The sequence below is a fragment of the Carassius carassius genome, chromosome 9, assembly GCF_963082965.1.
Source record: "Carassius carassius chromosome 9, fCarCar2.1, whole genome shotgun sequence".
Lineage (NCBI taxonomy): Eukaryota > Metazoa > Chordata > Actinopteri > Cypriniformes > Cyprinidae > Carassius > Carassius carassius.
In genome coordinates, this window is record NC_081763.1 from 6,369,987 (window position 1) to 6,396,456 (window position 26,470).

Genomic DNA, 26,470 nt, shown 5'->3' on the forward strand with positions numbered 1-26,470 from the left:
TCTGATGACTTTTTGATTACATTTAGATTACATTGTCCTAACTCATAAGAAAATCTATTCCATGAAATGTATTAAATATTACAGTATGCAAGGGTTTCTCAAAAAGGGGTTCGTGAACAAACTGCAGGAGGTTTACATGGATCCCAAGGAACATGCATCACATCACATTACCTGCTTGCTTCTGGAAATGACCAAGTCTTATTTAAAAAAAGACTAACTTCTGGTCACTTCATTAGTGTAAATCACAGCATGTACGAACACCCCTTAACATGGAAGAAATCGTTTGACACCGTTTCGTTGTACTAGAAGTCTAAAAATATCTCCTACGTGGCTAGTTACATCTAATCCTTTTTATTTCAATATGGAAAATAAATTGATAAGTGGAAGTAGAAAACAATGTGTAAAGCTCATTGAAACTTCCCACTCAGATGGCACAGACAGCTCTCTCTGTTTCTCTTTAGATGAAGAGTATCTTCCCTCAGAACTCATGTCTGTGAAACATGTCTGGATCGTAGTATTTCGTGACCACCACACGGTTAGCAAACTTGCGTCCTGTCAGAGCCTGCATGGCCTTCTGGCATTCTGCAGCAGACACGTACTCTACGAATATCTGCAACAGGGATAAAAAAAAAAAAAAAAAAAAAACATTTTTAGCCAAGCCTTAGAGTTCTGCTTAAAACAAGTCATTATCTAGGTTAAATAAATAAGCAGACAGTGTTACTTTAATAATTGAGAAACTACTTTTTTTGTATTAATAACTAGTATTTTCTTTTTATTATTATTTTAGCTAGTTTTAGTAGTTTGTTGTGTTTTTTCATTATTATTATTTATGTCTATATAGGTTTTATTTTTATTTTTTTGTCATTTTATTACATCAAGTTAAACAAAATTAAAATGAGACATACTTGCCTTAGAAACTAGCTAAAAACAAAATAAGTGTAAGTTTTTATTATTATAATATTTCTTTATTTCAGTTAACGTTTATTTTATTTATGGTATTTAAGGTTTAATGTTAAGCTGAGGCTATTTACTTTAATTGCTAATTAAAGAAATAAAATAAAAATACTACTTCTCTCAAAATGAAAATTGTGTTCAAACTGTTCCAAAAGTGTGTGTTTTGTAAAACACAAAACTGTAGAATATCTGGATCGCTCTTTTACATCTAATGAAAGAAAAATAAATACAGATGCTGTCATGCTCACCAATGGCTAAACAAGCCAATTTTCTGTATCTAAAATAATCAAATAAACGCATTACAGTAGGTTTGATATCAATGATGCATGCAGGTTTTTCTAGCGAAAAAACTTGACTAGATTTGATGCCACTTGTCATTCATTCCTATTCGCACTGTTTATTTTTATTTATTTAATTGATTCAGGTATATTTATTTGGTTTTCTTTAAAAAAAGAAGACTAGAAAGATGTTGTTTTTATTTAGGCCTATTGATTTGCAATAATTTTTATAAGATGGATGTTTATGTTAATTAAACTCTGGTTGACTGTTGTGAATCTATTTGAACTTTTTTATAAACTGCTATTTGTTGCTAATAAAAGTTGTTAATATTGTGGTGCATTTTATTTTGTTATTGTTTCAGTATTAGTTTTTGGTATTCAGTTTCTGAATGGTTTAGGCACACGCTAACAGTTTGGTGATGCTGTCTGAGCCTTACGTCATAATTTGTTAATTATTCACGAGGTAAAATAGGGAGGACGTTTGACGATATCAAAATTTTGATACCGAACAAGCCTACATATGACTTCGTAAGACTTGAAAAATAGTGTATGGGCCATATTCATTACTTTTATGGTGTTTTTCTTGTCATTTCTGGAGCTTGACACATATGGTCACAATAACCTATCACTGGAAAAGAGCTTGCTAAAGGTTCTTCAACATTTCATCCCTGAAGGCATTTATTTCCGACTCTTGAAGTTTAAAGTGCTGCTCCTCACTGCAGTTACAGACACTGACCTTCCCGCAGCCTGGCACCTCCACACCATCCACAGGCCTGGGGATCTCGATAGAGCGCACGGTGCCGTACTTGCAGCACTCCTCCCGGATGTCCTCCAGGATCTCCTCGTAGTCCTCGTCGTCCAGCAGCTCCTCCGGCATGACCATGTTCAGCAGACACAGCACCTCCGTCGGCAGGCCTGAGTTCTGCACCCTCTGCAGCCCTGGGACCTGAAGCATGACGGGCGTCTCTACAACAGTGGTCTGCATGGAAACACAGCATGAAAGACTGGACCTCTAACTCAATTAATAGCTTGAAGCCGGGCATGCAAGTAATCAGCAATGCACTCTTCATGAATGTCTTGATTTTTGCCGTAACTGCTTGGCTGTTAGTTACAAGAACTGTGTCGAAGTCTTAAGGACTGGCACTTACAGGATTGGCGTTCTTGGCTCCCACACTTGCCCGCTGGACGATGAGCTTTTTATCACCAAGCTGCATGCCATGTAATCCAGCTACCGCCTGAGCAGAATGGTACAACTATTCGGGTGAATCTCACAAAATAAATGCATCTATGTGTTTCTTTAATACTTGAACCTAAATTGACTTACTTGGTCAGTGACGCTGATATCCACATATTCACAGAAAGCATAGCCTTTGGACAGTGATGTGGCACTGTCTTTCACAAGATTGAAGGCTTTGAGAGGACCAAATGACGTCAGGAGCTCTTTAACCTGCACAACAGTGGAGGACGCACAGGCATGTTAACACCACAGCAGCTGCAGCTCAAACCCTACATGTCCACTAAACCCAGGACGGGGCTGTACTAGACCACAGGACCAATAGAGCACAACAGCTGCTTCTCATTCACTGAGGAATAAAGACTAGACACTGCATAATCACACTAAACTTTAAAAAATATTCCAGGGAAGAGCTACAGCACACTACTCATCAGATCACCAATCAGACGCGTCGCTGTTACTGTGGAAACTAAAACCGCAGCAAAAGAACTGTCTGCCCTCGTGAGGCATAGCGAATGAGGCAATCAGTCTCCCCATGTTCATTAAATATGCTAATTATTCAGATATTTACACAAACCTAAAAGAATAGCAAATGAAAATGGACTCATTTACTCACCCTTAAGTTGTGAGGACTCTGTATGATCTTTTGTAAGATATTTTGAAGAATGTTGGTAATCAGGCCACTGGCTTCCATAACATTTTTCCCCGTACTATATGGAAGTCATATGGCTACCAACATTCTTCTGTTGTGTCTAGCAGAAGAAAGAAACTCATACAGGTTCATCACAACTTGAGGGTGAGTAAATGATGACAGAACTTACATTTTTTGGTGAACTAAAATCCATTTTATTTTATACTTATAATAAAGGACTTCAAGGGACAAGCAGTTTATTCGCTCATGTAGACCTCATGTACACAGTCTTATACATTTGTACACATACTTTTAGGTTTCAAAGGTTGTAATCAGGGTTAAAAACTTGGAATGTAACGGGTTCAAGGCAAAAATGCCACCAAATGGAACCAAATGCCTCCCAAATTCATGATAAGGTGTCAAAAGAAATCAGAAATCAGCTTCAGTGATTATAATGGGAGTTTTTGCGAGAGAGCAGAACTCGTGCTAGACTGAAGTCATGAAGTCACCTGGGTACACTCTCTGCTTGCTTTCTGTAATTAATTTTATTCACAGTTTGGATAGGGGTTTTGAAATGAATAGAAAACAGAACCAAGCTACTGAAGTCAGCTGTTGTGCTCTACACCCGCAGTACATCCATTCACCAGGATACATGTTCATAATATAAACCATTATTAGTTTGATGTTCCCTTCTTTTTCTGAACGAAGAAGGGTACGATTCTAATGGTCTTCACTCAAGTCCATCTCAACATTACAATAATCACTAAGTAAACATACGTAAAGATGAAAATGACTTATGCTCTCCGTTTATTCAATAGAAGTAGAGTTGTGTTTCTAAAGGGGCGTCACACTACACTTTTCATTCCACTGACTTCCGTTCATGCGAATACGAGACACTGGAAACAGTTTGAAGTTTTGTGTTTTCCTGTGTTCCAAAGTTTTTACAAACATGCAAATTTGTGTCATGTGAAGACATGTGACCAAAAGAATATGTCGGAGCAAGCTCTCAGCTGAAAGAAAAGAATGCAACTTTAAAGCTGCAGGTTTTCAGTGTTACGATAGTGGAGCAGATTGTATATTTTTACATATTGGATTTAGTATTATTATTTTTTTTTTTATTATGTTGTTGAATTTATGTGTTTAAGAAAACACGTCACAGAGCGTGATGTCATATCTCATCCATTACAGTGAAACATTTGGTGGTTTCAAAGTCTAGTGTGACCACCCCTCATAACAACCACATACTAAAATAATGTAAGAGAAGTGCTTAATGAAAGGCCCTTTCTTTGCATGCAAAGGTAGAAACATATTTCAAAATCAAAGTTTCAAAAAAGCCATTTTTTCCAAACTTCAGGCAATATGAGCCCTACAGTGGGTCTCCTAGGTCACTTCCCCCTCTGTTATATTCTTACTGCAGATCTGACTTTCCAAACATTTCCCATTCACCATCCCGGTTCCCCAGAGCCCCTTTAGTGATGCTCGTGCTCCGAAAGAGTGAAGGAAGAGAGGGGACAGCGAGGGGAGGGTCCCTGCTGACAGGAGGAGTATCCGTGTGAGGAACGCAATGTCTTACTTGCCTTGTGTTACATGTTGGCATGGCAGCAGTAGATCAGAACTACTGAACAAATTATGAGCGCTGACTTAACGATCTTACAGGCCCCTAGCTGGGGGACAAAGTGGGGGAACAAAAAATGAAAGAGCTGTGAGTTTCAAAGCAGTAACAGTGACTGCAAGAAAGAAAATATATGAGAATATGAAAGAAATGAATACCAGGGTACATTCAGCTCCAATTGATTAAGTTAGTTAGCTACATTCCAATTAGATCAATGAGGTGCACCATTACCAAAACCCCCTCGTTACGGTCTGCAATAGAAACAAGAAATCTGTACTCCACCTACACCTATTGCTGTAATTACGAACAGTGTTGGGGGTAACGCATTACAAGTTATGTAACCACATTACTTTTTCCAAGTAACTAATAAGTAATGGATTACTTTTAAAAGTAACTTTCCCCAACACTGATCACTCATCCTACCAGGTGTGTAACCAGCTTTGTTCACACTGCAGCTCATTGTGGCCCAAATCACTCTCATGTGCCACAGATCAGTTTTTTTTGGATGACAGTGTAAAGACCATAACAGACATATTCAGTTCTAAATTTGTCCATCAGTGTGAACAGTCAAGTTGGCATTCATGCAATTTTTTCAATCTAACTCAACATTTTTAATTATTACAAAACCTGGACCTAATTTTAACTTTTTAGGGGTCTGATGTTATATGTGCTCAGGCATTTATTGTACCATATCTGTCAGTTAGCATTTTCACTGACAGGCATTAGATGGCATGATAAAATGTTTGGCACATTGGCTAGGAAAATATTGACATCAAATCCGATGTACGTTTTACGTTACATAGGTAACCGAGACTTTTTCCATCTAATATTCACATTTTATTTTATTTCAGCTTAATTTTAATTATCAATTTAAATTTTTTTTAGTTTTATTTAACAATACAAACTGGGCCAAAGTGAATGAAAAAAAGTTACAACCTTACAATAACTTGGTATATGGGTAGACTTTTGTTATAGGAAACGATTTGGAATTGATTTTAGCATAAGATTTAAATCAGCTTGCAGTGTGAACGTAGCCTAAATGTTAACACGTATCTTTCAATGTTGTCTTAAAATGTAAAAATCACAAATGAACTAACAATCAAATTGAAAAGTGTTAAGGCTGATGATGAGTTAGACTAGAGGGATTTCAGCTACAGGCTGTCTGAACGTCAATAAAGTAATATGTACTATATCCACATAAAAAAATTAGACATGTACTGACAAACATAATTTTGAATGGGCAGCATGAAAATAGGTTACTCTTTGCTATAGTGTAGACGACCACAGACCATAGGTGATAAATTATGCATGTTTTGATGATACAATGTTTAGGAAAAAGCTTATTTTTCAAATATTTCTTACTTCCTACCTGTTTATGTTTATTATCAGGATATCGTTGGCTAAGGAAAGATTTGTGACTAAAGATGTAAGACACATGGAAAAATATTGATACATGTGTTCTAAAACACAAATAGTTGGCTGTAAACTTGTCTTAATAATTAATTAATTCCTTGATAAGCAAGTTCAATTGTACCTGATCATCATTGAGATAATTTGGCAGACCTCCAATGAAGAGTTTATGAGGGGAGTCTGGTACAACTGTGGACACGACACCTGAAGACAAAAGACATCAGGATTTTAGTGCCCTGTAAAAACCACAAATGAATACATAAAATAACTGCATTAATAATTTATAAGTTACACAGGCAGGTGATCCCACCCCAAACATACACATCAAGCCAAAGTCAGAGCACTTTTGAAAGTTCTATAAGGTTTAATACTCAAGTGATCTAAAACAGACATATAAAAAAGCAGAGCATGACAGGAGTCTTGACCTGGGACATGAAAAGCAGGCTGCTCAGAGATGCCGGGCAGAGGGCGGTAGTCATGTGGACGTCTGATTTTCAGCGACTGTCCTTGGAAGATAATGCCGTCAAATGCCATGGCCTGAGTGGTTTCATCCACTGATCGAAACTAGGGAAGGCAGACAGACAGTCAGCTTCAGTCAGGAGTAGCTCTGAGTATCCCAGCCTCATTAAATGAAAATGTTTTACTGTGCATCACCAAAACGCCTCTCAGTGGCGGCTTTGAACCTCTTTTCAGAAGAAGCTTTCGTTGCCTTCCAGTGTTATCAAGCGTTTTCAAAAGCACGGTTATGGAAATGTATAGAATTTTCATGTCAGTAGGCCTATGAATTACATTAGTTATTTGCTATGCAAATTGGAAGTAAAGCTATGGATTCCTATGGACCAATTTAAACTGGAATTTCATGAGACTTTACCTATATTAAAGTCTAACTTTATTATTGCCATTATAGAGTAATACATTCGAGTCGCAGGCTGTTATGCATAGAATGAGTTTTGTCAGATGAGTTTTATGTTGCATTAAGTGAGTGAAATCTGCATCTCACCTCTAAGAAAGCAAAGTTCTTGTCCTGGTTGATCTGCACTGCGAGCACAGGACTGCTTGGAGCTTGAGACAGCCCTGCAAGTCTCATTTGGGTATTGAAGAATTGAGCCATGGTCTCCTAAGACACAAAGGAAAAGGCAGTGCATTCCCAGAGAAACATCTTTCACTATCACAGTAGTGTACTCTTTGCATCATGACAAATATTACTTGGTACAGAAAGGCAAACAAAGTATGTTAGTTATTACAAATCTGAAAAACAAATTGATGTTTTCATGTCTAACTTTCAGATGAAATAGCTGATTTATCATGCACAAGAGGATGAGAACTGAGCTGTACAAACAACATGCTTAGAGGAACACTATTCTGGAACACTTACCTCAGTGATGCCGAACGGGATGTTGCCAACATACAGACGGCGCGCTTGCCTGGTCATCTGACTGCCAACGATGGGCACTTGTGTGGGAGCGACTGCCAAACCAGCATTAGTGGACATAGCCAACAGAGCAATGCTGGGGATCTGCCCAGCAGCTACAGCACAAGCACAACAAATGAAAGAACAGTTCACAAAAAAAAAAAAAAAAATTATTAGTAAGGATGGATGATATTATTCACACTAAAACTATATTTAGGCCAAAATGTGGTGTATGTATTTGAATTGCATGTGAAATATTCATTCATTTTGATTACGTATTTTTCGGACTATAAGTCGTACCTGAGTATAAGTCGCATAAGTCCAAAAATACGTCATGATGAGGAAAAAAACATATATGTCACAAACACGCCAGGTTCCACCTCCACACAATCACGGCGCACACCCTCACCTGAATTCTAAACATCAGCACCTGATCCTCATCACCTGTCATCCACCACAGCACCATAAAAGCCACACACACGCACCCAGTCATTGTCCGGTCACGTTCGCGACAAGATCATTCCTGCGCTAACTATTAGGACTAACTCGTCTTTACCTTCTCTCCAAGGATAACCTCCGAAGACCCTTTTTCCATCTTCTCTCCAAGGATTGCCTCCAAGATCCTCCAAAACCCCACGGTGCGTGTGTGTGGCCCCTTCCTTCCCGGCACGGATCCCAACACCCATCCACTCCTCACTTCCCGCTCCTCTGCTTGTGTCAATTCAATAAATACCATCTTTCATCTGTTACTCCTCTGTCTCCGAGTGATCCGTAACAGATGACCGGACCAACACCGAGAGACACAAGCATGAGCCTCACGGATCCCTTCCAAGAATTAGTTGATGCACTCCGTCGGACACTCATGACAGCACTTGCATCACCACCACCAGCGAGCACTTCCGCGGATCCCATCATCCCTCCTTCACCTGCTGTGCACGCCAGTCCCATGGCACGGCCAGCGCCCTACTCTGGTTCGGCGGAGGAATGCAGCGGATTCTTACTTCAGTGTTCACTGGTCCTGGAGATGCAACCGCTCTCATACCCAACGGATCGAGCTAAGGTAGCTTTCATTATCTCCCAGTTGCAAGGCAAGGCATTACAGTGGGCAGATTCTCTCTGGACCCAGAATAACCCTGTAACCCAGTCATATTCTAGCTTCATCGAACATTTCCGAGACGTTTTCGGCAAACCCGCCTGGGACTCCTCAATAGGTGAGAGACTATACAATTTGAAACAAGGGAATATGTCTGTCAATGATTATGCCTTGCAGTTCAGAACTCTGGCGGCCTCTAGTGGGTGGAACGAACAGGCCCTTCTCACTACCTATTCGCCAAGGATTGGAGCCCAGAGTGCGGTTGCATCTCGCTGCATACGAGGATACCATCGGCCTCGAGCGATTCATCCAGCTGTCCATCCGCTTCGCCACTCGTATGCAGTCGTGCTTAGAAGAGCACCAGGGCCAGGCGCATTCCTCCTCTCCGCTCTGCCGACCAGAGAACGTCAGCTCCCCAGAACCAGCCAGCGAGCCCATGCTCGTGGACTCCTACCACCTCACTATGGTGGAGCGTCAAAGACGGCTGGCCCAGAATCTCTGTCTGTACTGTGCAGCCCCAGGGCATTCCATAGCTGGGTGCCCCGTTCGTCCTCCTCGTCCCATGGTGAGTGCCAACCTTCCTTCACGATATCAAATGAAACCACTCACCACTGTTGTGACACTTACTGCGGCTGATGTGTCTCTTCCAGTTTCCGCCCTCCTCGATTCTGGGTCAGCCGGCAACTTCATCTCCGGCGCCCTCTGCCGTCAACTCAGGCTCCCAACCTCGGCCACGCCGGCCGCTTACCAAATCCACACCATCACTGGCAGGCCGTTAAGCAAGAAATATGTACGCCACTGCGTGGGCCCAATCTCCCTCCAAACAGGACTCCTTCACCACGAGGATATCCATCTGCTGGTTCTGGAGGATTCCACCGCTGACGTCATCCTAGGGCTCCCATGGTTGGAGCAGCACAACCCGGTTATCTCCTGGAAGACCGGAGAAATCCTGAAGTGGGGCGAAGCCTGCTTTCAATCATGTATCTCCGGCTGTCCAGTTCCCGTGGAACGTCCCCCCCGAATCACTACCAGTCTACACCACCTCTATTGAAAGCCCTGTCGTCAAACAGTCCATCTCCATACCCCAGTGCTACGCCCCCTTCAGTGATGTCTTCTGCCCGAAGCGGGCCTCCAAGCTGCCTCCACACCAGCCATGGGACTGTGCAATAGATCTGCTGCCGGGTGAACCAGTGCCTAGGGGACGGATCTATCCCCTATCCGTTCCTGAGGAGAAGGCCATGGAGGATTACATCAGGGAGGCGCTGGCTCAAGGATACATCCGTCCATCTACCTCCCCTGCTGCTTCGAGTTTCTTCTTCGTGGCCAAGAAGAATGGAGGTATACAGCCATGTATAGATTACAGAGCCCTCAACAAGATAACTCAGAAGTTTCGCTATCCACTTCCCCTCGTCCCAGCGGCCCTAGAACATCTCCGTGGTGCCACTGTATTCTCCAAGTTGGACCTCCTCAGCGCGTATAACCTCATCCGGATACGCAAGGGGGACGAGTGGAAGACAGTCTTCATCACCCCTACTGGCCACTACGAGTACTGCGTGATGCCGTATGGGCTAGTAAACGCCCCCTCCGTATTCCAGGATTTCATGCATGAGGTGCTCTGGGATTTCCTCCATCAATTCGTCCTAGTTTACATCGATGACATCCTGATATACTCCCGGAGCCAGGCCGAACATCCACGCCACGTTGCGGAGGTCTTGCAACGCCTGAGGGACTTCCAGCTCTACCTAAAGGCAGAGAAGTGCTCATTCCATCAGCCCTCAGTGCAGTTCCTTGGCTATACCATCGACCGCAGTGGCATCCGGATGGACGAGGGAAGGTAAGCGCCGTCCGGGATTGGCCCATTCTTACCACCATCAAGGAACTACAGCGATTCCTTGGCTTCGCTAACTTCTATAGATGATTCATTCAGAACTTTAGTACCATCACCAGTCCTCTAACCAACCTCCTTCGTCAGAAGCCCAAGTCCCTGTCATGGACTCCTGCGGCCACCGAAGCCTTCCAGGCCTTGAAGCTGGCCTTTACGACCACCCCACTCCTCGTGCATCCTAACCCAGATCTGACATTCGTCGTGGAGGTGGACGTCTCTACCCCCGGAGTGGGTGCGGTCCTGTCTCAGCAGCAGGGGACGCCCAGCCGCCTCCATCCATGTGCCTTCTTCTCCAGGAAGCTCAACCCGGCGGAGGTAAATTACGACATTGGTAACAGGGAGCTACTTGCCATCAAGCTTGCCCTGGAGGAGTGGAGACATTGGCTGGAGGGAGCCAAACACCCTTTTCAAGTTCTCACTGACCATAAAAATCTGGAATACCTTAGAGCAGCCAAGAGACTCAACCCCAGACAAGCCCGCTGGGCGCTATTCTTCACCCACTTCCAGTTCTCCATCACTTACCGCCCTGGGGCAAAGAATGTTAAGGCCGATGCTCTGTCCAGATGTTACTCACCCGAAGAGAGGTCTGAGAACCCCGAACCCATCCTCCCAGACAAGGTAATAGTTGCCCCTATCACTTGGTCTGCAGAGACCCTACCTACAGCTGAAGCTCCTAACAACACTCCGCCGGGTTGCCCACCAGGACACCAGTCCATCCCTAGGACACGTCGAACTCCTCTCATCCACGCCACCCATACATCACTTGGCACTGGTCAACCGGGGGTCAATGAAACCCTCTCGTTGCTACAGGAACGCTTCTGGTGGCCCAACATGGCCTCGGATGTCAGAAGGTACGTGAGTGGATGTAACAGCTGCGCCATGTCCAAGAGTCCTCGCCATCTACCATCTGGCAAACTCCATCCTCTGCCCGTCACCAATCGCCCGTGGTCACACCTAGGAGTGGATTTCATGACCGACCTTCCTCCCTCTGATAATAACACATGTATTCTGATTGTTGTGGATCGATTTTCTAAAGCTTGTCGTCTTCTTCCTCTGAAGGGTCTCCCCACTGCCATGGAAACAGCAGAACTGATGTTTAACCATGTCTTCAGGTACTTCGGCATTCCAGAGGACATTGTGTCGGATCGGGGCCCCCAATTCATCTCCCGGGTATGGAAAGCATTTCACTCCCTCCTAGGTGTGGCCATCAGCCTGTCCTCCGGCTACCACCCGCAGTCCAACGGGCAGACGGAAAGGAAGGTCCAGGAGATTGGATGCTTCCTCCGTACCTTCTGTCACGGCCAGCAGAACTCCTGGAACCAATTCCTAGGGTGGGCCGAGTACGCACAGAACTCCCTCCGTCAACCCACCACCGGACTCACACCCTTCCAGTGCGTACTCGGCTACCAGCCACCTCTGTTCCCCTGCTCTGGAGAGCCCTCTGATGTTCCTGCGGTCGACTATTGGTTCCGGGAGAGCGAGAGGGTCTGGGACGCGGCCCATCACCAACTACAACGGGCGCTCTGTAGACGCAGGACGGCAGCCGACCTTCGCGGTTCCGAGGCCCCCCAGTACCAACCCGGTCAGAAGGTCTGGCTGTCTACCCGGGACATCCGCCTGCGTCTACCCTGCCGCAAGCTTAGTCCCAGATTCATTGGCCCGTTCACAATCACTCAGCAGATCAATCCGGTCACCTACAAACTGCAACTTCCTCCCGAGTACCGGATTCACCCCACTTTCCATGTCTCACTCCTGAAACCTCACCATCCTTCTGTTCTTCCCTCCACAGAACCTGGCGAGATGGAAGCCCCCCCTCCTCTCCTCCTAGATGACGGCGCAGCCTATTCGGTCAAGGACATCCTGGACTCCCGGCGGCGTGGTGGGCAGCTGGAGTACTTAGTGGACTGGAAGGATACGGTCCAGAGGAACGCTCCTGGGTCCCACGCAACGACATCTTGGACCCCGCATTGCTGGATACCTTCCACTCCAGACACCCCAACCGACCAGCTCCCAGGGTTAGAGGACGCCCACCACGACATCGGGGTCCCCGGCCCTCAGGAGCGGGCCCTGGGGAGGGGGGTACTGTCACAAACACGCCAGGTACCACCTCCACACAATCACGGCGCACCCCCCTCACCTGAATTCTAAACATCACCACCTGATCCTCATCACCTGTCATCCACCACAGCACCATAAAAGCCACACACACGCACCCAGTCATTGTCCGGTCACGTTCGCGACAAGATCATTCCTGCGCTAACTATTAGGACTAACTCCTCTTTACCTTCTCTCCAAGGATAACCTCCGGAGACCCTTCTTCCATCTTCTCTCCAAGGATTGCCTCCAAGATCCTCCAAAACCCCACGGTGCGTGTGTGTGGCCCCTTCCTTCCCGGCACGGATCCCAACACCCATCCACTCCTTACTTCCCGCTCCTCTGCTTGTGTCAATTCAATAAATACCATCTTTCATCTGTTACTCCTCTGTCTCCGAGTGATCCGTAACAATATAAGTCGCACTGGACTAGGGCTGCACGATATCGGGAAAAAATGACATTGCGATATTTTATTTTTCTGCGATATATATTGTGAGATTTTTTCTTACAAACAAAAATGGGGTGAGCACACTTACATTCTCATTTTAAATGATTTAAACATCGACACCATCGTGTCAATTGATTAATATGCGCGAGGGAGAGAGAGCAAGTCAGCGCTCGTGTTGTTTGAAAACGGCTCGCTCTCTCTCGGTCTCTCTCTCTCTCAATTCAATTCATATTGCTTTATTGGCATGACATACAAAGGTACATATTCCTAAAGCATTGTACATAGCAGAATAGAAAGAAACAAAACAAAAATACATATATATTCATAAGAAAAAAAAATTACATGCAAAATAAATCCATATACATTTCTATAAACATTGATGGTACTTCTAATGTACTCTCTGTCTGTCTCTCTCGCGCGCGCTCTCTCTCCCTGTCTCTCTCGCGCGCTCTCTCTCCCTGTCTGTCTCTCTCGCGCGCTCTCTCTCCCTGTCTGTCTCTCTTGCGCGCGCTCTCTCTGTCTCTCTCGCGCGCTCTCTCTCCCTGTCTGTCTCTCTTGCGCGCGCTCTGTCTGTCTCTCTCGCGCGCTCTCTCTCCCTGTCTGTCTCTCTTGCGCGCGCTCTCTCTGTCTCTCGCGCGCGCTCTCTCTCTCTCTCTGTCTCTCTCGCGCGCGCTCTCTCTCTCTCCGTCTCTCTCGCACTCTCTCTCTCTCTCTCTCGCTCTCTCTGTCTCTCTCGCGCCGCCGCGCACTCTCTCTGGCTCTGCCCTGTTAAACTTGCATGTGGTTTTCAGTCCTGTCAATTATAAACTTTCACTCTATGATGGTTAAGCTGTGCAATTAATCCGCGAATCACATTCGTCAAGGGCAGGGGAGTAGCTGGCCCGTACAGTTAATGAATAACGGATCAACTACGACAGCCTACATCGCACATCCTGCGATGTGACTATTGTGGATTTGTACATCGCGATATCGATGCTTAAACGACACATCGTGCAGCCCTACACTGGACTATAAGTCGCATTTATTTAGAACGAAGAGAAAACATTACCGTCTACAGCCGCGAGAGGGCGCTTTATGTCTTCAGTGTAGACTACAGGAGCACTGAGCAGCATATAGCGCCCTCTGGTGGCTGTAGACGGTAATGTCTTCTCTTGGTTCATTTCTCTTGGTTCATGTCAAATTAATTTTGATAAATAAGTCGCACCTGACTATAAGTCGCAGGACCAGCCAAAGTGTGTGTGTGATCAAAAGTGCATGTGTGCGTGTGCAACTTAGAAGGATAAACAAGACTGTTACTGTGATATTGAATTACTCATACTGTACCTTGCATGGCTTTGTACTGCATTGGAGTGATGTGCTCAAAGCCTGGAGGGGGAACATCCCAATACTTGCACATCTTTTTCTTCCTTGTTCTATGTGGAGAATAGCTGAGACAAAAAAAATCAGAGCCTGGAGAAGATGCTGCAAATTTCTTCAACAGCAGATGGCACCACGTTCATTAGTCTTTTTTAGGCAACAAACAACAGAAACAGTAGGGGATGTAAGGATAAGTAAGTGCTGTGGTAGTTGTTATGTATGATGGCAGACTGTTGGTGTGTGTTGTCTACAGTCACCTGTGTTTCTTATGATCTCTAGAGCTGCTCCTGTGGTCTCGGCTCTTACGCTCTCGACTGCGGCTGTGCTTTCCTCTGCTGCGAATGCTTCTGTCTTTGCTCCAGCTGCGCTGCTTCTTACTGTGGCCAGCAGAGCTACTATGACTCCTTCTTTTATGCCGCTCCCGTTCTCTCTCTGCAATGTTTCACAGTTTCAAGTTTCAAGTCAACAGCACATTATTAAATGCCAAAATATACTTCTAAATAATTCTGTTTAATTTCTATGCAGAATTATGCCATGTTTTCAGATCTTGAAATAAAATTACTAGATCTTTCCCTGTGCAAAATTCACCAGCACAATCAAAGGGTTGATGGCTGTTGCCAGGATGCTGCCATGAAGTTGCTAGGGTTTTCTGAACTGTACTGTAGTTGCTAGGGTGTTCTGGGCTGTTGTTAATGCTGTGTGCCTTTAAAGCACTGCTTTGTGCGGCTATTTTCAGACCAGTGCTTCAGAGCACTATTAAAATATCAGTCACATAATTTTAATTTAATATATTATAATTTAAATAAACCATTTGCAATTGGTTTGCATGTTTTGGCCTGAGTTTTTATTGCATTTACACATTTCTGACCAGGGTTGTCCTTACATTGGAACTGGTGCAGCAACACCAGGCCCAATGCTTGAGGGTACAGGATATGGTTTAAATGATTCGAAATGGTTTCTCTAATGTGTTCAAATAGAATGTTTCAAATGTTTCTTATCTGACCATCATCAATTCGTAGCAGTAAATTAAGAGGTATCATATCGATGGTGTTCCACAAGGCTCAGTACTAGGACCTTTGCTTTTTACCCTCTACATGTTACACCTGAATGATATCATCAAGAAACATGGTTAGCTTTCACTGTTATGCTTATGATACTCAGGCCAAATCCTGACTGATGGCGATCCATTTATGGCTTATTAGTTTGCTGAGTTGACTACAGTTTGTGGGCTTCTGCTTTTTCCTTTCACCTTTTAAGGACTGACCACAGGTTCTCTATGAGATCGAGATCTGGGGAGTTTCCTGGCCACGGTTCCAAAATTTAAATGCAATGATCTTTGGACAACTTCTTTATCACTCTTACTTTGTGACATGGTGCTCCATCATGCTGGAAAATGGATTAGCACCAAATTGCTCATGGATCATTCAAAGAAGTTTTGATACCATTCTTTATTCATAGCAGTGTTTTGGGGCAGAATTATGAGAGAGCCCGCTCCCTTGGTTGAAAAGCAACCCCACACATGGATGATCTAAGGATGTTTCACTGTTGGCACAACACAGGACTCATGGTAGTGTTCACCTTTTCTTCTCTGAACAATCAATTTTTCAGATGTCCCAAACAGTCGGAAGGGAGCTTCTTCAGAAAAAATAACTTTGCACCAGTGTTCTGCTGTCCAATTCTTGGATTTTCTGCAGAATTTCAGTCTGCTCTTGACGTTTTTCTTGGAGAGAAGTGGCTATTTTGCTATTTTCCAAAAGTTTTGCCTCACTGTGTTTTGCTCCTTTTACATTATAATCCTCTACGTCCGCTACGTTCTCAAAACTCAGGCAATTTGATAATACCTAGAATTTCTAAATCAACTGCGGGCGGCAGATCTTTTTCCTATTTGGCGCCTAAACTCTGGAATAACCTACCTAACATTGTTCCGGAGGCAGACACACTCTTGCAGTTTAAATCTAGATTAAAGACCCATCTCTTTAACCTGGCTTACACATAACATATTAATATGCTTTTAATATCCAAATCCGTTAAATAATTTTTAGGCTGCATCAATTAGGTAAACCGGAACTGGAAACACTTCCAATAACACCCGATGTACTTGCTACATCATTAGAAGAATGGCATCTACGCTAATATTAGTTTGTTTCTCTCTTATTCCGAGGTCACCGTAGCCACCAGATCCAGTCTCTATTCAGATCAGATGGTCACTGCAGTCACCCGGATCCAGTACGTATCCAGACCAGATGGTGGATCAGCACCTAGAAAGGACCTCTACATCCTTGAAAGACAGCGGAGACCAGGACAACTAGAGCCCCAGATACAGATCCCCTGTAAAGACCTTGTCTCCGATGACAACCATGACAAGACCACAGGAAACTGATGATTCTTCTGCACAGTCTGACTTTGCTGCAGCCTGAAATTGAACTACTGGTTTCGTCTGGTCAGAGGAGAACTGGCCCCCCAACTGAGCCTGGTTTCTCCCAAGGTTTTTTTCTCCATTCTGTCACCAGTTGAGTTTCGGTTCCTTGCCGCTGTCGCCTCTGGCTTGCTTAGTTGGGGACACTTCATCTACAGTGATATCGTTGACAGAAACTACTTAAACTGAACAGAGATGACATCACTGAATTCGATGATGAACTGCCTTTAACATATTGACACACTGTTTTCCTAATGAATGTTGTTCAGTTGCTTTGACGCAATGTATTTTGTTTAAAGCGCTATATAAATTAAGGTGACTTGACTTGACTGTGCATGCAGAGGTTCTCACACCAAACTGCTTCTAATAATAATAATAATAATAATAATAATAATAATAATAATTCATTAAATTTATATAGCCCTTTTTCTAGGCACTCAAAGCACTTTACATAGACAGGGGGTATCTCCTCATTCACCACCAGTGTGCAGAATCCACCTGGATAATGCGACGGCAGCCATATTGCGTCAGAGCGCCCACCACGCACTAGCTTACTGGTGGAGAGGAGACAGAGTGATGAAGCCAATCAGTGGATATGGGGATTGTTAGGAGGCCATGATGGTCAGAGGCCAATGGGCGAATTTAGCCAGGATGCCGAGGTCACACCTCTACTGTTTTCGAAAGACATCCTGGGATTTTTAATGACCACAGAGAGTCAGGACCTCGGTTTAACGTCTCATCCGAAGGACGGTGCTTGTTGACAGTATAGTTTCCCCATCACTACACTGGGGCGCTAGGACCCACACAGACCACAGGGTGAGCACCCCCTGCTGGCCTCACTAGCACCTCTTCCAGGAGCAACCTAGTTTTCCCAGGAGGTCTCCCATCCAGATACTGACCAGGCTCAGCCCTGCTTAGCTTCAGTGGGAAACCGGTCTTGGGCTCCAGGGTGATATGGCTGCTGGCATAATACTAAGCAAACTCTGCACTGTTGGTGACACGATTCTGTAGATGACTCCTCAGGAAACGATGATCCTGACACTTGCTGGATACTCTTGGACGTCCTAAAGACTTCTTCACTGCAGTCAAACCTGTCTCCTTAAAGTTCTTGATGGTCCGATTAATGGCTCTTTCAGGTGCAATATTCTTGATAGCTATTTCCTTGCATGTGAGGTCATTTTGATGCGAAGCGATGATGGCTGCATGTGTTTCTTTGGAGGTAACCATTGCTAACAAGAACAAAATGATTGGAAGCGCTCCTTCCCTCCTTTTTATTAGTCTGCTCTTACGATCTAATATGATAGTGATTTCACCTGACTAGTATATATTCACACTTTCACATGTGTTGCTGGTATGATTAGTCAATTAATGTTAGCTGGTCATTTTCTGTCAGGATCAAAAAACTGTGATTTCTTTTTCTTTTTTTGTGTGAAAAGTTCATTTTTGGGGGGGCAATGAAGCTTATAGCAATTGCTTAAAATGCATCTGATCATTCTACACAATTAATCCAAAACTTCTGGCTATGACTGTAGATTTAAGCATTTTCTAATTACTTATAAAGCCCTGAATGGTTTAGCTCCTCAATACCTGAGGGAGCTCTTATTGAAGTATAGTACTTCATGTCTGATGCGATTTCAAAACTCTGGCAATATCAAAATCAACTGCAGGCGGCAGATCCTTTTCCTATTTAGCTCCTAAACCTAGTCTACCTAATGTTGTTCGGGAGGCAGACACACTCTGTCAATTTAAATCTAGATTAAAGACCCATCTCTTTAACCTGGCATACACATAATACACTATCAAATTTCTATAAATCAAAGATTCAAGAGTTCAGGAAACAATCTGTTACACTATTCAATGAAATTATTGATCTGCAAATCCTCTAGCAGCCAAAGACATGAATACAAGGACAAAAACCTCAAAAGTACTCAATAAAAAGGGATGGGGGGTAGTCTTTGTCTGCTTTGAGAGGCAGTGGATGGCAGTCTATAACCAACCTAATGGGCTGAGGACAGAAGCTGTTTCTCAATCTTGATGTTTTGGCTTTAACACTCCTGTAGCATCAAGGATGCTCTAAACGCACACCTGTAGAAGCTGTTGAGGATTTGTCCTGATATGCCAAATTTCCTTAGCCTCTTCAAAAATTGCAGCTCTTTAATATTGGGAGAACAGTTAAGATCGTCAGTGATGTGAACACCCAGGAATCTGAAACTGCTCACTCTCGCCACCGCTATCTCACCAATGCACAGTGCTGAGTGCTTCTCCTTCCACCACCTTAGATCAACAATCATTGCTTTAGTTTTGTTGACATTTAGGGAGAAATTGACACCATGTCACTAAGTTGGCCACTTCTGTACCATATGCTGACTCATCACCTCCCATTATCAGTCTAATGACTGCCGCATCAGAATTTGATGATGCTGGTGTTTTTCTGGGAAGCTACACAGTTGTGGGTGAAGAGTGTGTAGATCATGGGGCTAAGCTCTCATCCCTGCGAAGTTCCTGTGTTTATAATTATGGTTTTGAATGCGTGATTCCCAATTCCAACTGTCTGTGGTCTGCCTGTTAGAAAGTCCTGAAACCAGCTGCAGAGGGTGGATGGCACACCAAGGATATAAAGCTTATTGGTAAGCCACTTGGATGAATGCTGAGCTATAATCTATAAACACCATTTGAGCATAGCTGTCCTTGTTTTCCAGGTCTGTGAGGACAGTGTGTATTGTGGTGGTGAAGGCATCCTCTGTTGACCTATTTGGTCTATATGCAAACTGAAGAAGATCCGAGGTGTCTGGTATGAAAGTCTGAATGTAAAGTAACTTGTGATGATTTTCACTTCATCACTATTGGTATCAGTGGAACAGGCCGGAAGTCACTGAGGCAGGCTACTTTGCTGTTTTTAGGCAGTTGAAGGTAGATGGCAAGGTAGAAAGACTGTTAGGCTGCAACTATTAGGTCAGCCGGAACACTTCCCATAACATTCAATGTAGTTATTACATTGTAAGAAGAATTCTTATTCCGTATTAGTCTGTATCCAGATGAAAGTGAAAATGACATGACGTGTGGCCAGTTATAGTGTCCCATACTCAGAAATTGTGCTCTGCATTTATACCATCCAAGTGCACACACATGGAGCTGTATAGGCAGCCATTTTGGTTGTGGTGGCCGAGAGCATTTGGGGGTTTAGTGCCTTGCTCAAGCGACTCACCACGGTCTTGGTATTGGAGGTGGAAGAGAGTGCTGTGCATTCACTCCACCACCAGCAATCCCTCTTAAAACCATTAGGCCACAACTATCCCACTAGATCAGAGGGTCACTGCAGTCATCCAGTATGTATCCAGACCAGCTGGTAGATCATCACCTAGAGATGACCTCTACAGCCCTGAATCTGAATTCTCCTTTTCCCATCACATTTCAGATCGGAAAGGCATTTTTTTCAATAAAAATAAAATAAATATTTGAAAAGTGGAAATAAAACGCCTCATTAATAATATCCACAGCTGTGTTGAATTAAGGTTCAGTGTTTGCCAGGTGACAACACTGTAGCATACTACTCTGAAACATTTTGTTGCTTAATGTACACACGATGCTTAAAAAAGGCAGTAAGCACTGTGTACTGGGCAGTAAGCTAGTGTGCCATTTTGAGCCAAGGAATTGTGACAACTGTGGGTTTGTGAAATATCAGTGGATGTTGTTGATATTAATGTCAATCTGTACACCTATGGTTCCTCTGCTTGGACACCTGTGTGTAAATTAGAGCTGCAACTAACGATTATTTTTTCTGTCGACTAATCTAACGATTATTTTTATTTATTTTTTTTTCGATTAGTCGACTACTCTAACGATTATTTTTATTACAATAAATAATTAATTTAATGTTCTTTTTTGATTAGCTAATGAATCCTTTGGATAACTTTACAAAAAAATATAAGTACAACTTCTAATATAATATTTCAACCTTTATTCATTTTCAAACAATGTGTTTGAAGTTTTTACAGTATACAAAATAAAAAGGGCAAAGAAAATTATTTTACTATGGTAAATATGAGTTTACGATAGCATTTATAATTAAACCACAGTAGCCACAATTTTACAGTTGTCTGAGACGTCATGAAATGTTCTTTAGCCTCACAAACCATAAAATGTAGTCAGGGTTTTGCTATGGTTTATCATGGTTTCCAGAGATCTGGAGCTGATTCGGGGTAGCTCGGTGGTTTGTGACTGTTGTCTCGCTGCGCGCTGTCTTTTAAGGGCCGTTCACATATTCGCAAGTTCGTTATTTCCAATGTAGGCGCGCGGTATGCACGCTCATAATGGAAGCGAAGTGGTCGCAACGCGCATACGAAAACAGGAATATCAGAATCATGCAATAAGCACGTATGCGTTTATTAGACACTTAATAATATCACATCAGTTTGTGCTTTTAGAATCGCCGAACCTGTTGCGGTCGTTTGGCCTCTGTTTAAAGGATTCCCATACTTTTGATAACAGTGGTCTCTTGTTTTTGTGATAGAATGCAACTTTCTCCATTCCCAGTATGCCATTACGCGAGATGTAAACAGTGTGACGCGTCGAAGCATTTCACGCACGTCAACGTATTTTTGTAGTCGACGTAATCGATGACGTCGACGCGTCGTTGCAGCACTAGTGTAAATCTGCACTGAACTGGCCTCATACGTTCACAAAAAAAAAAAAAAAAAATCACACAAACACCAGCTGATTAATATTCCTTGAGCAAAGATTTTCTTGAAAAGTGAAGAAAAGATATCCTGTAGTATTTGACACGGATGACACTTGCTTTGATATTTTGACAACTATGCATTTAAAAGGTTAGTTCACCCAATAATCAAAATTAGGTCATTAATGACTCACCCTCATGTCGTTCCAAACCAGTAAGACCTCCATTTATCTTTGGAACACAGTTTAAGATGTTTTTGATTTAGTCCGAGAGCTCTCAGTCCCTCCATTGAAGCTGTGTGCACGGTATACTGTCCATGTCCAGAAAGGTAAGAAAAACATCATCAAAGTAGTCCATGTGACATCAGAGGGTCAGTTAGAATTTTTTGAAGCATCGGAAATACATTTTGGTCCAAAAATAGCAAAAACTACGACTTTATTCATCATTGTCTTCTCATTGTCTGTTGTGAGAGAGTTCAAAACACAACAGTGTATGATATCCGGTTCGCGAACGAATCATTCGATGTAACCGGATCTTCTTGAACCAATTCACCAAATCGAACTGAATCATTTAAAACGGGTCGCGTCTCAGCCACATTAAAAAAGTTAACAGCTTAAGTAATTTGTGGATTAATGCGTATTGGAGACGTGAAACGTTTTAAACGATTCAGTTCGATTTGGTGAATTGGTTCAAGAAGATCCGGTTACATCGAATGATTCGTTCGCGAACCGGATATCATACACTGTTTTGAACTCTCTCACAACAGATAATGAGAAGACAATGATGAATAAAGTCGTAGTTTTTGCTATTTTTGGTCCAAAATGTATTTTCGATGTTTCAAAAAAATTTGAAGTGACCCTCTGAGGTCACATGGACTACTTTGATGATGTTTTTCTTACCTTTCTGGACATGGACAGTATACCGTTCAAACAGTTTCAATGGAGGGACTGAGAGCTCTCGGACTAAATCTAAAATATCTTAAAACTGTGTTCCGAAGATAAATGGAGGTCTTACTGGTTTGGAACGACATGAGGTCATTAATGACATAATTTTGATTATTGGGTGAACTGGCCCTTTAAAGCTTAAAATGTGTGTGAAATATTGTAAATTAGGGCTGCGCGAATAAATGCATAATTTAGTCTTAAATGAGTATGTTATTATGTAAATGCAAAATTTACATTTTGATGACAACACTGCAAACAGCTCAAATATTATATCGCTATATAAAGTGGCTGTATTTGTGTGGTGTTTATAAAAATGCCTGTATTAAGACAGTTTGCATCATACAGTCGTGGCCAAAAGTTTTGAGAATTACATAAATATTAGTTTTCAAAACGTTTGCTGCTAAACTACTTTTAGATCTTTGTTTCAGTTGTTTCTGTGATGTACTGAAATATAATTACAAGCACTTCATACGTTTCAAAGGCTTTTATCGACAATTACATGACATTTATGCAAAGAGTGTATTTGCAGTGTTGGGCCTTCTTTTTCAGGACCTCTGCAATTCGACTGGACATGCTCTCAATCAACTTCTGGGCCAAATCCTGACTGATAGCAACCCATTCTTTCATAATCACTTCTTGGAGTTTGTCAGAATTAGTGGGTTTTTGTTTGTCCACCCGCCTCTTGAGGATTGACCACAAGTTCTCAATGGGATTAAGATCTGGGGAGTTTCCAGGCCATGGACCCAAAATTTCAACATTCTGGTCCCTGAGCCACTTAGTTATCACTTTTGCCTTATGGCACGGTGCTCCATCGTGCTGGAAAATGCATTGTTCTTCACCAAACTGTTGTTGGATTGTTGGAAGAAGTTGCTGTTGGAGGGTGTTTTGGTACCATTCTTTATTCATGGCTGTGTTTTTGGGCAGAATTGTGAGTGAGCCCACTCCCTTGGATGAGAAGCAACCCCACACATGAATGGTGTCAGGATGCTTTACTGTTGGCTAGGGATGGGACGGTATGAAAATTTAATATCACGATTATAGTGACTAAAATTATCACGATTATCAATATTATCACGGTTTGGTTGAAACGAGATGAAAGTGTTCAAAAATAGTTGATGCTCACACTGAAAACATTTCAGCAAGTTTTATATTTAATAATCAACAAACAACTAATAAAACAAGCAACTCTATGCACTTAATTTAAAGAAAGATTAAATTCTGTGGCATTTCCTTCCTTACAATGAAAAGTGTAGAAGCATAGAAAAGCATAGAAAAGTCACTGACTTTCGCCATTCCTTCTCGAAAAAAAACAAAAAAAACATTGTGCGCTGCGCTTGTGTCAGACTGTTGCTGGCTGGACATGATTTAAAAGTGAGTTATTAAAACCGCGATAATCAAACACGGTTTTAATGATAATTCATTTTTAAACGATATTACTAACCTTCAGCACATTTTATCACGGTTATCAATAAAACCGGTTATCGTCCCATCCCTACTGTTGGCATGACACAGGACTGATGGTAGCGCTCACCTTTTCTTCTCCGGACAAGCCTTTTTCCAGATGCCCCAAACAATCGGAAAGGGGCTTCATCGGAGAATATGACTTTGCCCCAGTCCTCAGCAGTCCATTCACTATACTTTCTGCAGAAGATCAATCTGTCCCTGATGTTTTTTTTTGGAGAGAAGTGGCTTCTTTGCTGCCCTTCTTGACAGCAGGCCATCTTCCAAAAGTCTTGGCCTCACTGTGCGTGCAGATGCGCTCACACCTGCCTGCTGCCATTCCTGAGCAAGCTCTGCACTGGTGGCACTCCGATCCCGCAGCTGAATCCTCTTTAAGAGACGATCCTGGCGCTTGCTGGACTTTCTTGGACGCCCTGAAGCCTTCTTGACAAGAACTGAACCTCTTTCCTTGAAGTTCTTGATGATCCTATAAATTGTTGATTTAGGTGCAATCTTAGTAGCCACAATATCCTTGCTTGTGAAGCCATTTTTATGCAATGCAATGATGGCGCGTTTCTTTGCAGGTCACCATGGTTAACAATGGAAGAACAATGATTTCAAGCATCACCCTCCTTTTAACATGTCAAGTCTGCCATTCTAACCCAATCAGCCTGACATAATGATCTCCAGCGTTGTGCTCGTCAACATTCTCACCTGAGTTAACAAGACGATTACTGAAATGATCTCAGCAGGTCCTTTAATGACAGCAATGAAATGCAGTGGAAAGGTTTTTTTGGGATTCAGTTCATTTTCATGGCAAAGAAGGACTATGCAATTCATCTGATCACTCTTCATAACATTCTGGAGTATATGCAAATTGCTATTATAAAAACGTAAGCAGCAACTTTTCCAATTTCTAATATTTATGTAATTCTCAAAACTTTTGGCCACGACTGTATATTCATTATTCATCAAAGTCGTTGTTTTATGTGCATGAGGGACATGCTGTTTTATAAACTGACCAATAACAGCACAGCCAACCCCGCACACGTACCGCACATAAACACCGCGGATGTGTTTACTGTAACGTTACCTTGTCGATTCTCGTTCAGCTGTTTCTCGAACTCCTCGAAATCAGACATGATCAGTCCTGACGGAGCAGGCGCTCTTATGAGCAGTAATAACTAATAAATACTGCCGCTGATATAGAGCTTCCGCTTTCTCATCTGATAACTGTGATGCGGTGGCACCATGTGAAGAAAACGTGTTTGTTTAGGAAATCAATCCCTCTCGGTAGTAGACAGAGAAGCTTCTCTCTGCTGCAGGTCTGGCGTGTGGGCGGGTCTGATCGCTGTGGGCGTGAAGAGCGGTGATTCTAATTGGCCGAGACTGCTGTCAGTTACAGAGACAAGCGGGAACGCGTCTTGCGATTGGTCTACACTTTTGTTACTTCGAAGCAGGAAGAAACAAATAATTATAGCTGTTTAATTACACAAACTGAGATATCAAAATTACGTAGAGAGTATAACTCATATGGATATGCTTCTAATGTTCCCATAGCAATTAATCGCATAAACTGTTTTCCAGAGGTTTAGACCTCAGTTAAACATAAATAAATTTGATCTAATTACTATTAATGGTTGCATAACACCTTCTATTTATAATAGTCAAGCTAAATCTAAGGATACATATTTATCCTTATATAGCCAAAAAATAAACTTTTTAAACCCAATTAGAATACCTTTAATAAATGTCATGTGCATGGTCATCATTAATTCCCAAACAAAAATTCTGCAATAATCACCAATACCACATTAGTAAAGGCAAAACATTTTGTATAGAAAAGACAGTAAACATTTTGCTATATTAAACGCTGGTTAGCAGAAAAAAAAGAAAGAAAAAAAAAGAAAAGAAAGAAAGAAAAAAAAATCAGGTGCTTCAAATATCTACAACATCACAGTATTCTTTATTTCTGGCTAAATGTAATTTTCCAATTGCTTGTATACAAAAACAAGAGGCTGCAAAATCACCAAATACCTCAACTGCTTCTGTCAAACTCAGCTTGGAATATTTTGTTCCATCTTCAATCATACTGTATAACATTATAATTACTAGATACCCCCCCCCCCCCCCCCACCTAAAAAAAAAAAGAAAAAGAAAAAAAACTATTTACAATTGAATGCATTAGGAAAAAACATATTTACTTATTTATTTATACAAAGCTGACTGCTACACTTTTTCTCCCAATGAATTAAAAACTTGTACTTAAGAACATCTACAATGAAAGAAAATAAAAATAAAAGGTGAAAATTGATGTAGGATTTACTTTCAATTTTTATTTTCATTCAGAAATTGCAAGTAATTTTCACAATTAATTTCAAAGATACAACAAGTAACACATTGAATTAAAAGAGAAAATCTGAGATAGAATCAGTGAAATCGTATGTTTGTTGTAAAACAAACCCCAGTAATCTTTGTTTAATCACAACTAATTGTCCCAGTATAATTCATCAGGAGTGGTGAGACTGCATCCCTTAAACACAGGAAGAGGGTCACATGGTTGAAACTGCTTACTGGTGTTTTGGTGAT

At 42.4% G+C, this 26,470-nt stretch overlaps 1 protein-coding gene across 1 annotated transcript; it reads right to left on the reverse strand.

Moving 5' to 3' along the window:
• Positions 1–25,221, reverse strand: LOC132148805 (splicing factor U2AF 65 kDa subunit-like). The gene is made up of 11 exons (XM_059557522.1): positions 24,975–25,221; positions 14,664–14,838; positions 14,374–14,477; positions 7,495–7,646; positions 7,120–7,236; positions 6,545–6,683; positions 6,244–6,323; positions 2,557–2,679; positions 2,381–2,467; positions 1,969–2,211; positions 1–610 (listed from the first exon to the last, which is right to left on the reverse strand). Exons 1-11 carry the CDS (start codon positions 25,021–25,023, stop codon positions 479–481), a joined length of 1,401 nt encoding a protein of 466 aa, XP_059413505.1. The 5' UTR covers positions 25,024–25,221; the 3' UTR covers positions 1–478.
• Positions 25,222–26,470: the final 1,249 nt, after the last annotated feature.

Coding starts and splice junctions, on each gene's coding strand:
- LOC132148805 (XM_059557522.1), bottom strand. CDS start 25,023: ATGTCTGATTTCGAGGAGTTCGAGAAACAGCTGAACGAGAATCGACAA. Junction 6,324..6,544: donor GCCTGCTTTTCATGTCCCAG/GTCAAGACTCCT, acceptor TTTTGTCTTCAG/GTGTCGTGTCCACAGTTGTA. Junction 611..1,968: donor AGGTGCCAGGCTGCGGGAAG/GTCAGTGTCTGT, acceptor TCCCTGTTGCAG/ATATTCGTAGAGTACGTGTC.